We start from the raw sequence: 13,003 nt of genomic DNA on the forward strand, positions 1-13,003 counted from the left end.
ACTTGTCCAAGTGCTGTCACTTAACGACGATATTTTACGCACTGGATTATCATTCACTCTCTGAACTGTTAATTCTGATTTGCTCCATGAAAGTTCAAAAGCAGTGGGAATTAGCCCAAATAGGAGGGTCTGTCATTGATTATTCTCGCCCCAGAGGATAGAACTGTTTATGACCCCCTGTGTACATGCTGCTCACGCTAATTCAGTCACTCATTTTGGGTGAAACAGATTTGAATGATCAGATAATTTGAATGAAATGGTATTGACTCTTCCTGCAACTACTGAGCACTCTATATTATAACATGTTGAACTAGGACTGGAGAAAGCAGTCCTGAGAACTTTTTGTAAGATATTATCAAAAGAAAAGAAATAAACTTGACAGGAAACTTTTATATAAAATCGGGAAGACTACTACATACTAAATAATTTGCGAATAAAACTCACATCACATTCACAGCATTTTAAAACATTTAACTTTTTAAACATGCTAATTTAAAGTTGAAGGACAGGAAATATTACCCCGATTTCTCAGGCGGTAAAGATCCGGATGTCAGCACACGTTCAAACAAAACTCTGGTATTATTGTCCTCTGAAATGCAGACAAAATGCTGTTAAACAAGCTGCTGTGCTGAGACTGCCAGGGCATTTTATTCTTTCATTTCCCCCCCCCCACCCCTTCCCTGGGAGTGTTTTTTTTTTAATAGGGGCCTAAGGGAGTGGATTGGAAGGACCTATTTCCTTTAGCGGAGGGGTCAACAACCAGGTGACATTAAAGTAATTGGTAGGAGGTTTAGAGGGGATTTGAGGGGAAATGTTTTCACCCAGAGGATGGTGGGGGTCTAGAACTCACTGCCTGAAAGGGTGGCAGAGGCAGAAACACTCACCACATTTAAAAAGTACTTGAATGTGCACTTGAAGTGCCGTAACATACAGGGCTATGGACCTAGAGCTGGAAAATGGGATTAGGCTGGATAGCTCTTTGTTGGCCGGCACGGACATGATGGGCCGAATGGCCTCCTTCCGTGCTGTAAATTTCTATGATTACCTTCAGAGTTCACCGACTGTTTCAGCATAGAACACAGGCCATTCAGCCCATCAACTATGTGGCAGCGTACATCTCCACATCAGTCACCTGGTTTAATCCCACAGCCGGATCGCTCACCAAACTCATTTAATATTTCTCTTTTGAAGCCCCTTTTTAAAAAAATGTTCCTCCCTCGTGGAACTGACTGATCTCCAGAAGAAAGGGAGAGTCGGGCATTTTCACCCCGGCAGTGGCACAGCTGCCCTGCAACTGTTTCCTGGGTAGCAGATCAAAACGGACATGTGCCTCTACTTTCCTTTTGGCTTTCCCTCTTCCAGGCAGCATAACCAAGATCATGAACTTCCTGCGTGAAGTGTCAGAACTTCAGGAAGCAGAAACCTCAGGTTGGTAAAAATTGTAAACACGCTCATGAAGAACGCGTTGACGCCTGGCATGCATCAGAAAAGAGCAAGTTTCACCATCAGCATCTTTTACTTGTTACTCAGGGTGGGAACCTTTTTTAATTTGCCCTTATGCTCATTGTGTGTGCAAATTCCTTCCAATACGGCAAGTGACAATTTGGGCAACTTGCTCTGAGGTGACAGAGTGACACACGCTCCAATTTCCCTCCCAGTTGATGAACTAAAGGACAAACGTCTATTAATGTAGCATCTTTCACATCCTCAGGAGGCCCTAAAGTGCTTCACAGCCAATGAATTACTTCTGCAGCGCAGACAATGCAGACAAACATGGCCAGCCAATTAATTACTTCTGCAGCGTAGACAATGCAGACAAACATGGCTAGCCAATTTGTGCACAGCAAGACCCATAAACAATAGACAGCAATGCATTTCTTTTTGGTGGCATTGGTTCAGGGAGGGATTGTTGGCGAGGACCCCTGGAGAGAACTCCCTTTAGGAATGGCGTCATGGGATCTTTTACATCCACCCTAAATGGCTTCATCCAAACGCCGGCGCCTCCAGCAATGCAGCTCCCCCTCGATACTGAACTGAAGTGTCAGTCTAGATCTATGTGTGCAAGTCCTGGAGTAGGGCTAGAGAGCCCACACATCTACTGATTCAGAGGCAAGCGTGCTACCAACTGAACCCAAGTGCCAATTGCCCCCTTCTTGCCACTTCCTACTTTAGGACCTACTTTCTCCTACTCTGGCCAATCATTCCATCCTTCTCCATCATTGCTCATTTCAGATCCACCTTCGGAGAACTGCTCTTGATTGGTGCCACTCCCACTTGTACCATTTAATGAGAGGTGATCTCATTGTAACATAGAAAATTCTTAGAGGGATTGACAGGGTAGATGCTGAGAGTCTGCTTCCCCTGGCTGGAGTGCCTAGAATCAGGCGTCACAGTCTCAGAATAAGGGGTCGGCCATTTAGGACTGAGATGAGGAGAAACTTCTTCACTCAGAGGGTGGAATTCTCTGCCCCAGAGGGCTGTGGATGCTCAGTTGTTGAGTATATTCAAGACAGCGATCGATAGATTTTTAGATACTAAAGGAACCAATGAATATGGGGATAGTGCGGGAAGGTGGAGATGAGGTTGAAGATCAGCCATGATCTTACTGAATGGCGGAGCAGGCTGAGGGGCAAAATGGCCGACTCCTGCTATTTCTTATGTTGTTATTTGAGCTAGCATATCTCTCGCAGTAGTTTTTGTTCCTGCCCCCTCACAATCACCTCCTGAGTACCTCAAGATTCCGTCCTTGATCCCCTTACTTTTCTGGTTTACTTCCGGCTCTTGGGAAACGTCTGCAGTCACGGGGTGACTTTCCATATGGATGCCAATGAACCCAAGCTCTACCTGCCCATCACCATCTTTGATTGTACAACTACCTTTGTGTTGTCAAACTACCTATGTGATATCAGGCCTGATGGACTGCATCCCAGAGTACTTAAGGAGGTGGCCTTGGAAATAGTGGATGCGTTGACAGTCATTTTCCAACATTCCATTGACTCTGGATCAGTTCCTATGGAGTGGAGGGTAGCCAATGTAACCCCACTTTTTAAAAAAGGAGGGAGAGAGAAAACAGAGAATTATAGACCGGTCAGCCTGACATCGGTAGTGGGTAAAATGATGGAATCAATTATTAAGGATGTCATAGCAGTGCATTTGGAAAGAGGTGACATGATAGGTCCAAGTCAGCATGGATTTGTGAAAGGGAAATCATGCTTGACAAATCTTCTGGAATTTTTTGAGGATGTTTCCAGTAGAGTGGATAAGGGAGAACCAGTTGATGTGGTATATTTGGACTTTCAGAAGGCGTTCGACAAGGTCCCACACAAGAGATTGATGTGCAAAGTTAGAGCACATGGGATTGGGGGTAGTGTACTGACATGGATTGAGAACTGGTTGTCAGACAGGAAGCAAAGAGTAGGAGTAAATGGGTACTTTTCAGAATGGCAGGCAGTGACTAGTGGGGTACCGCAAGGTTCTGTGCTGGGGCCCCAGCTGTTTACACTGTACATTAATGATTTAGATGAGGGGATTAAATGTAGTATCTCCAAATTTGCGGATGACACTAAGTTGGGTGGCAGTGTGAGCTGCGAGGAGGATGCTGTGAGGCTGCAGAGCGACTTGGATAGGTTAGGTGAGTGGGCAAATGCATGGCAGATGAAGTATAATGTGGATAAATGTGAGGTTATCCACTTTGGTGGTAAAAACAGAGAGACAGACTATTATCTGAATGGTGACAGATTAGGAAAAGGGGAGGTGCAAAGAGACCTGGGTGTCATGGTACATCAGTCATTAAAGGTTGGCATGCAGGTGCAGCAGGCGGTTAAGAAAGCAAATGGCATGTTGGCCTTCATAGCAAGGGGATTTGAGTACAGGGGCAGGGAGGTGTTGCTACAGTTGTACAGGGCATTGGTGAGGCCACACCTGGAGTATTGTGTACAGTTTTGGTCTCCTAACCTGAGGAAGGACATTCTTGCTATTGAGGGAGTGCAGCGAAGGTTCACCAGACTGATTCCCGGGATGGCGGGACTGACCTATCAAGAAAGACTGGATCAACTGGGCTTGTATTCACTGGAGTTCAGAAGAATGAGAGGGGACCTCATAGAAACATATAAAATTCTGACGGGGTTAGACAGGTTAGATGCAGGAAGAATGTTCCCAATGTTGGGGAAGTCCAGAACCAGGGGTCACAGTCTAAGGATAAGGGGTAAGCCATTTAGGACCGAGATGCGGAGGAACTTCTTCACCCAGAGAGTGGTGAACCTGTGGAATTCTCTACCACAGAAAGTTGTTGAGGCCAATTCACTAAATATATTCAAAAGGGAGTTAGATGAAGTCCTTACTACTATGGGGATCAAGGGGTATGGCGAGAAAGCAGGAATGGGGTACTGAAGTTGAATGTTCAGCCATGAACTCATTGAATGGCGGTGCAGGCTAGAAGGGCCGAATGGCCTACTCCTGCACCTATTTTCTATGTTTCTATGTTTCTAAGTCACAAATGAGCCAGAACCTCCTCTAGCTGTACATTGGGAAGATCAAAGCCATCTGATTCGGTGCCTGCCATATACTACGTACCCTTGTTCGGGACCCTATCCCCTTCCCGGCTTCTCACTTAAGCTGAACCAGTCAAAGAGTTTCATTCCAACTCTGAGCTAAGCTTCAAATCCAAATCTTGTTCCATCCACTTCTGCCACGTTGCCCTATCTCAACCCCTTCACCAATTAAACCTTTATTCCTGCTTTCATTATTTAATATCACTCCCATCCCCTGTCCTTACTGACTTCCAATCTCTCTTTCACTGAGCTCTTTTCAACTGATGGAACTCTGCTGAAATCTGACTTCCATCACTGGATTCCTCTGCCATCAGAACGACGCTGCTCCACTGACTACACTGTCTGACTCAGTTACTGTGTCGCTGCTCTGCTACTCAGTGGCTTCATGTTTTTGCTGCTGAATTCTTTTCTCCAATTGGTTTACTTTAATTGATAGTCCGAATGACCTCCTTCTGTGTCATAATTTTTCTATGATTCTGTTTATGGTTTCTAAACTCTTTGACTTCTCTGGACATTCTAGACTGTGTTTCTGCTTTGGACACACCACTATGCTTCTGCACTGGACTACACTAAATTACACATTCCGCTGGTCCCTGGCTGGTGGTTTTACATTGTCTCCTCCGCTTTTGATCTATGGTAACCTCCAACTTGCGTCAATTTCGCTATCATATTTCTGCGCCTCGACCAATTCTCACTTTACACAATAAGCTCCATTCTCCAATTCTCTACACTTCAAATAGCTTCTGGACTTCACTCGCCTGCTGCACCTGTCTCCGAATTTGGCCAACAGTTTGTCGATGCTCCAACCTACCTACGTCAACTTTATCCCTCCATGGCATCTCTCTGACGTTAACTCTGGTCTTCCTACTATTGTCTCCAACCTATTCTCAGCTACTACCAGGAAATATGTATCCCATTAATTACTACATAACTAGGCCTAATATACCTGAGTTTCTCCGTGTCTATTCGCGTGCGCACTTTGGCTGCCGCTCCAGACCCGAGTCGTTCACTTCTATTTCCACTTTTTTCTCCCCCCCTCCCTGATCGTTCTCTCCTGTTGTGATGCCACCTTTCATCTCTCCTTGGCTGAGAGGTGATGACACCTTACCCTAAAACAAAGCCTCCCCTCCTGGCAATACTTTCCACCACTTGCCCCGTTTAGACCGCCGTGGTGGCAGTGTAGCTCTCATCACCAAATCATACCTTGGTCTGTCCCCCTACTCCCCCGGCACTTTCTCTTCCTTTGAGCATCTTAGCTTATTCCACCCCTCTCACCTCTCATTTAAAATTCCCATTCTCTACCGCCCACCCAATTATGCTAAAAATTTATCACCGAGATATCTTCACTGCTTTTCTCCCTCAGCCTCTGCACCGAGTGACTTCTCATCCTCAGTGACTTCAACCTCCATCTCAATTCACCACGCTCTCTCTCCTCTGAGTTCACTACCCTCCTGTCCTCCCTTAATCTCTCCCTCCATGTAAACTCCCCAACCCATATTCACGCCACCCCCTCGACCTTGTCATCTCTCGTGGCCTCGCTACATTAAAGGCGCTATATAAATATAAGTTATTGTTGTTTCCCAGTGCACCAAATTAAAAATCATTGTCCTTGTTTGCAAATTGCTTCACGTCCGTGCCCAACCCTGGCTCTGTGGTAGGAGTTTGGAACACTCTTCCGCAAACGGCAATTGATGCTAGGTCAATTGCTAATTTTAAATTGGAGATTGGTAGATGTTTGTTAACCAAAGGTATTACGGGTTGTGGGGCAAAGGTGGGAATATGGAGTTCGGTCACAGATCAGTCATGATCTCACTGAATGGCGGAATAGGCTCAAAGGGCTCAATGATCTACTCCTGTTCCTCCTCTAACTCTCTGTCTCAACCTACGTTCTGCGATCTTCCAACTTGGGGCTCCTATGCAAACCTACTCATTGTCACGGGCTTGTGAGAATTGTTATATAGTCTGTAATTCTGTGTTCTGTAACAACCAAGTCACCACATTTAATCGACTGTCTAAAATTGTGCAAGATAATTGTTAAAGTACAAGATAAATAAAAAAAATTTGAGAAGCAATGAGGAATAAAGCTTAGTGATTAACAAACTGGGATTATTCGGGCCCCAGCAGAAAGTACACGCTTCTCTTACGCGAGAGAGATTCTCACTGACTGAGGGTAAGAATTTGTTACAGCCGGCAGAACTCCTACAGCTGGCTGTAAGGTGAAACTTGCTGGGACGTACTGAGGCCAATCGCCGGGAAGGCCCAGCAAATCACGACAAGCTTGATTCTGTTGCAGTCGCACTGTACTTCGCACGGCATAAAATTAACCAACTTGTTTTGATGCACTTATCAAAAACAGGCCACATTTGTCAACACCCAACTTTTTCGCACATATCTGAAGAACGACCGACAAGCTGCTATAATGGGACACAACTCTTACCATTAAGATGAGAAAGATAATCAATGTAAGCCAAGATGTATTCTGGAATGTCCCCATACTTCTTTAAACCTAGCTCAAATATCTTGAAGGCTACCGCTTTGTCCTGAAAGGGAATGGTGAAAGCAGTTAGGTATTGGGAGTCTCACCAGGCATTTTGCAGAGCTGCGAGCTTTACGATAGAATTAGAGAGCGCACCTTACTGCAGTAGTACTCCATGAGTGCAGCAGACACATAGACGTGATGACGTGTTCTGGGATCCTCCCGTGCCTTCTTAAATATGGAACGACCCGACTTAATACCCTCTGCTCTCCGTGCAAATTTCATGTATTGGATGTAAACCTTCAATGCAAAAAAAAACCCCATTTATTTGTATAAAAAATAAATCACATGCTTCTCGGCTTAACATTCAGGATCTGATTGGCCCCGAGCAAGAGCAGATTAACCATGGGGGCGGATAGGACTGTAGCCCCAGGCCCACCAAATAAATGAAGAAAAAAAATAATCTGAATAGAATAGACATCAAGAGAGGAACTATGTATAGGAATCTAGTATTGCAATGTTACCCAAACCAGAATATATTCCTACTTGATACAGAATATATGCTTTCATTGATGAATATACTGGCCTATGTTTTCATATCAGAATCAGAATCAAGTACATAATGCAATGAACCTGAACAAACATATAGGCCCATTTGGATCAGTTTGCCCCAGGCCCATCAGCCCATAATCCGGCCCTGGCCCTGAGCCAGAAAGATTCCATGTCCACTGTGCGCAATTAGCCAATCTCTGCCAGTAGAGGCACTAACAATTGTCCTCAACGTTCCCAGGTTAGGAAAGGGTGGGGGTGAGGGCAGAATCTGCTCAGGTTCCCACCACAGAACACTGTCCAGTAAAACCCTGCTGGAATTCACGGAAGCACAGGATTGAGCGTGATGCACCCCTAGGTTGAGCAGCCCGCCAACAGTCTTTGTTTAGGCTCAGTATGAAGAATTGTTACCTGGGTGAGGTACTGGAAATCTGGTGGCACTGGAGGCACTGTATATCTCTTAAATCACAGTGAGCCTTAATATATAAACCCGGGAGGGATGGGGAGGGAAAAAGGGTTTTTTTTTTAAGCAAAGGAAAATAACAGACATAATTAAATAAAAATACAAGTGGTTAAATGTTCATCTCAACTATCAAAGATCTTTGTTAGGTAAGTGTAATGTATGCACAGGTTTGTGGAGCTGTTGAGTTGTGAGTGGTTTAGCCAGTCACGTGATGTTCACAAGACTCAATAAAACCCCAGCCAGTTGGGTTCGGGGGATCCACGATGAGGCAGGTGATTGTGAGCCTGGTGGATGAACTGGTAATGTGTAGTGTGATTGTTAAACCTTTGCTAATAAACCAACTAGTTCTTAATAGCAATGTGTTGCTATGAATTCTTAAGCAAAGAACCCATGAAGCAAATACAGTAGCGTAAGGGCATTAAGGGATATGGAAATAAGTTGAGTAAATGGAGTTAAGAAACAGATCAGCCATGATCTAATTGAATGACGGAACAGGCTCGAGGGGCTGAATGGCCTCCTCCTGTTCCTATTTTCTTTCCCATCTTCCTACTCTCTCTCTCCAGCCAAAAGAGGATGCTGCTCTCCTGTGAACTTACAACCTGGACTTATCCATTTCCCCCCATCTCTTTCCCACTTTTCATAAATCTCTAAATGAAGATGAAGTGGAAGTAACACTCACCAACGTTGGATCAATGTCTTCAATAGTCAAGAGCCTATTGTAAACGCTGTGTACCTTTTCATATTTCATCCGACTCTTAAAAAAAAAAGCAGAAGCGTGCCCATTAACTGTACGAGTAAAATATGACATGGAGCAGGAAGCAAAGATTAAGGCAGTGTACGTTCTATGTACCAGAGGAGAGCGCAATCTCTACTCACTTCTTCGTAGTCCGCATAAGCAAAGTAAAGCAGCATGTTCTTCTTCAACAAAGTGCTGATTGCCCTCTCGTAGATGTTTGCAGCCTCATCACTGAACAGCTTCGCGTTGTTCATATCCTGCCAACAGTAATATTTATTACAAAACGAGCCATCACTGATTATTCTGCACAGCAGAAAGTCTTCTGTAGCTATATGAAAGATCCATAATCACGCAAAAATAAAATACCAGGAATGCACCAGGAAAATGTCAGAGGTATGTCATGGTTATGAGAAATAAACCATGTTTATGACACAACATAAACAAGTGGGTCGCTGGCCACATGAGGGTTTCTTTTTTAAACTACTGCTCGGATGCAACAACAACTTGCATTTATATAGCGCATTTAACGTCCCAAGGCACTTCACAGGAGCGATTATCAAACAAAATTTGACACTGAGCCGCATAAGTAGATATTAGGAGATGAGCAAAAGCTTGGTCAGAGAGGTAAGTTTTAAGGAGCGGCTTAAAGGGAAAGGAAGAGTAATATACCCTTTAATTTTTTGGGGTGTGCTGACCCTTTAATGGGCTGCGTGGCCCATTCAAATTCCCATGCATGTGCAATTTTTCCTATTGTAAAACCAGCAAGCGCCCTGCACGGGAGCTCCAGACAGCTGCACGGCTGCACAGCTTAAAGGGAACATTGGTAGAGGTGTATGGAGGGAATTCCAGGGCTTGGGGCCTTGGCAACTGAAGACACGGCCACCAATGGTGGTGTGCTGAAAATCAGGGATGCTCAAGAGGCCAGAATTGGAGGAGTGCAGAGATCTTGGCGGGTTGTAGGACTGGAGGAGATTACAGAGAGAGGGAGGTAATCTCACTGTGTAAATAGAATGGGGGAGGGGGAAATCAGAGAACAGTGCCAGTGTGAACTGGGGTTGGTGGGGGAAATCGAAACAGTGCTAATGTGAACTGGTGGGAAAATGTAGAAGTATAAACGGTTATATTGACCATCACATGTAGTGGGAAAATAAGGCTCGCTATATAAGCAATGGGGCCTGTACAGAGAAAAGAGAACTGCGAATGAAAACCAGTGGGAAGGAGAAGTCTGAAAGAAACAGTGGAATGAAGGGATCGGATGCCAACAAACAGAGAGAAATGTTGAAAAGGAACTTGTTGGGAGACAGTCAGAGAATGGGCCAGAATGAAGGTGGTGACTATTAGATGGCAGGTGCTCAGGGCAGAGTTGCTCAATACAAATTAACATTCATAATAGTTGCTAAGGAGACTCGGACACCACTAGCCATAACCCACCAGTGTTGATCACAACATGTAATCAACAGGGAGCTTTTCAACAAGCCATGAAACATGCTGTAACATGGGGTGATAATTATAGGTTCTTTTCAATTTTCTATGCAGTTGATTATCATGTTCCCGGCCATGGAATTTATTATGCGATGGCCTCGGGAAAGCTCGAGTTATTTTAACCAGTGGGAAGGAGAATTATTTCTCCCGGTATCCTCCAGAGGTGAAGCCCATTAAAATAGGAATAGTTCACTTGTAATTGGCATTTCAGGGTATCCCATGGCACAATACAAAGTCTGTCACATTCTCCTAATTATGATTTGGTTGAATTACAGATTCACGAAGATGTAATGATTAATTGACATAATTAGCCTTGTAGTAACTTACCCCCTTTTCTGCTAGCAACTTGCTAGATTGCTCCAAGTACTGGGCAGCTTCATACCAGATGTCGGGATGATGTCCCAAAACCAGCAGACATTGTTCATAGGCAAACATAACTGCAACAAGACATATACAATTCTTTAGAATCTATATAAATGTTGTGTCAGTTCTACAGCAGATCTTCTCTACCATGCACTCCAGTGCAGTGCTCAGGGAATGTTGCACTGTCAGATGAAACGTTAAACTGAGGCCCCGTCTGCTCTTTCAGGTGGTTGTAAAAGATCCCATGGCACTATTTAGATGAAGAGCAGGGGAGTTCTCCCCGGTGTCTTTTATGTTTGCTAATATCAACAGTCCTTTATTTACAGATAACTACGTTTACGGAAAATATATTTTAAAATAATTTTTATCGACTCCTACCCACTTTCCGAAGTTAAAAAGACGTCCAATTATAAAGCACCTTTTCATGTCTTTCTAAGATATGCCAAAGTGCTTTACAGACAATTCAATACTTTAGAAGTGCATCATATAGAAGTTGCATTTATATAGCGCCTTTAATGTAGTAAAATATCCCAAGGTGCTTCACAGGAGCATTCTCAGACGAATTTAATAACACTCCTGACGCAAATTTGAAGCTAAACCACATAAGGAGATATTAGGTTGGTCAAAGAGGTAGGTTCTATGGAGCGTCTTAAAGGAGGAGAGAGAGGTAGAGAGGTTTAGGGAGAGAATTCCAGAGCTTAGTGTAGTGACCATTATGTAAGAACATAAGAAATAGGATTAAGAGAAGGCCATTTGGCTGCTCAAGCCTGCTCCGCCATTCAATAAGATCAGGGCTGATCTGATCGTGGCCTCAACTCCACTCCCTGTCCGCTCCGCATAACCCTTGACTCCCCTATCATTCAAAAATCTGTCTATCTCTACCTTAAATATATTCAATGACCTAGCTTCAACAGCTCTCTGGGATAGAGAATTCCAAAGATTCACGACCCTCAGAGAAGAAATTCCTTCTCATCGTTTTAAATGTGACCCCTTATTCTGAAACTATGCCCCCTAGTTCTGGATTCCCCCACGAGGGAAAACATCCTCTCTGCATCTACCGTGTCCTGCCCCCTTAGAATCTTACATGTTTCAATAAGATCACCTCTCATTCTTCTAAACTCCAATGAGTATAGGCCCAACCTGCTCAATCTTTCTTCATAAGACAACCCTTTCATCTCAGGAATCAACCTAGTGAATCTTCTCTGAACTACCTCCAAGCAAGTATATCCCTCCTTAAATAAGGAAACCAAAACTGTACGCAGTACTCTAGGTGTGGTCTCACCATCGCCCTCTACAGTTGTAGCAAGGCTTCCCTACTTTTATACACCATGCAATAAAGGCCAACATTCCAATTGCTTTCCTAATTACTTGCTGTATCTGCATGCTAACTGTTTGTTTCATGTACCAGGATCCTCACATCCCTCTGTACCGCAGCATTTTGTAGTCTCTCTCCATTTAATAATTTGCTTTTTTATTCTTCCTACCAAAGTGGATAACCTTACATTTTCCCACATTATACTCCATCTGCCAATTTTTTGCCCACTCACTTAACCTATCTGTATCCTTTTGCAGATTCTTTGTGTCCTCTTCACAACTTGCTTTCCCACCTATTTGCATCATCAGCAAATTTGGCTACATTACACTCGGTCCCTTCATTCAAGTCATTAATATAGATTGTAAATAGTTGAGGCTCCAGCACTGATCCCTGTGGCACCCAGCTAGTTAGTTTGCCAATCTGAAAATGAACCATTCAGCCCGACTCTCTGTTTTTTGTTAGTTAGCCAATCCTCTATCCATGCTAATATATTACCCCCAACCCCAATCTTGTGCAATAACCTTTTATGTGGCACCTTATCGAATGCCTTCTGGAAATCCAAATACACTACATCTACTGGTTCCCCTTTATCCACCCTGCACGTTAAATCCTCAAAGAACTCGAGCAAATATATTGGCAGATATATTGTAAGCAAACAAGGCAGTTATTTTGTGAACAGCAAGATCCCATAAACAGCAACAAAATGAATGACCGGTTAATCTGTTTTTGGACTGCCTTCATGTATTACAAAATTATTTTTCTATGAAAGATCCAGCTCTGGTCGTGTTAAGTAGTCCCACCTCTTTTAGTGATTAGTGTTTGGTCTTCCGTGCGAAGTGGGTTACTCTTTTCCCACTGAATATACTTTTTCCACATCTCCACCTGTTGTGCTTCCTGTGGACTGTTCTGCGGTGGGACTGATGGTGCATTACGATCCAGACCTTTCATGACAGTCTCGTATTCCTGTATACAATGGCATAAAAGTTTATGATCTATTACTTAGGTATACAAAAAAAATCAGACGCTCGGCTTTTAAAACCTTCCTAGTTTGTGGCAACTTGGAAAAAAA

At 43.8% G+C, this 13,003-nt stretch overlaps 1 protein-coding gene across 1 annotated transcript in view; it reads right to left on the bottom strand.

Annotated features, from left to right (window-relative positions):
• cstf3 (cleavage stimulation factor, 3' pre-RNA, subunit 3) overlaps positions 1–13,003 on the bottom strand; it is a 128,199-nt gene that overhangs the window by 16,599 nt on the left and 98,597 nt on the right. Inside the window, exons 10-16 of the mRNA XM_070899557.1 lie at positions 12,735–12,897; positions 10,584–10,693; positions 8,915–9,031; positions 8,718–8,792; positions 7,183–7,326; positions 6,988–7,090; positions 520–589 (exon numbers count right to left, since the gene is read on the bottom strand). Of these exons, the coding sequence (XP_070755658.1) occupies positions 520–589; positions 6,988–7,090; positions 7,183–7,326; positions 8,718–8,792; positions 8,915–9,031; positions 10,584–10,693; positions 12,735–12,897 (782 nt within the window). The remainder of the gene's footprint in view (positions 1–519; positions 590–6,987; positions 7,091–7,182; positions 7,327–8,717; positions 8,793–8,914; positions 9,032–10,583; positions 10,694–12,734; positions 12,898–13,003) is intronic.

Source organism: Pristiophorus japonicus, chromosome 14 (assembly GCF_044704955.1).
Source record: "Pristiophorus japonicus isolate sPriJap1 chromosome 14, sPriJap1.hap1, whole genome shotgun sequence".
Taxonomy (NCBI): domain Eukaryota; kingdom Metazoa; phylum Chordata; class Chondrichthyes; family Pristiophoridae; genus Pristiophorus; species Pristiophorus japonicus.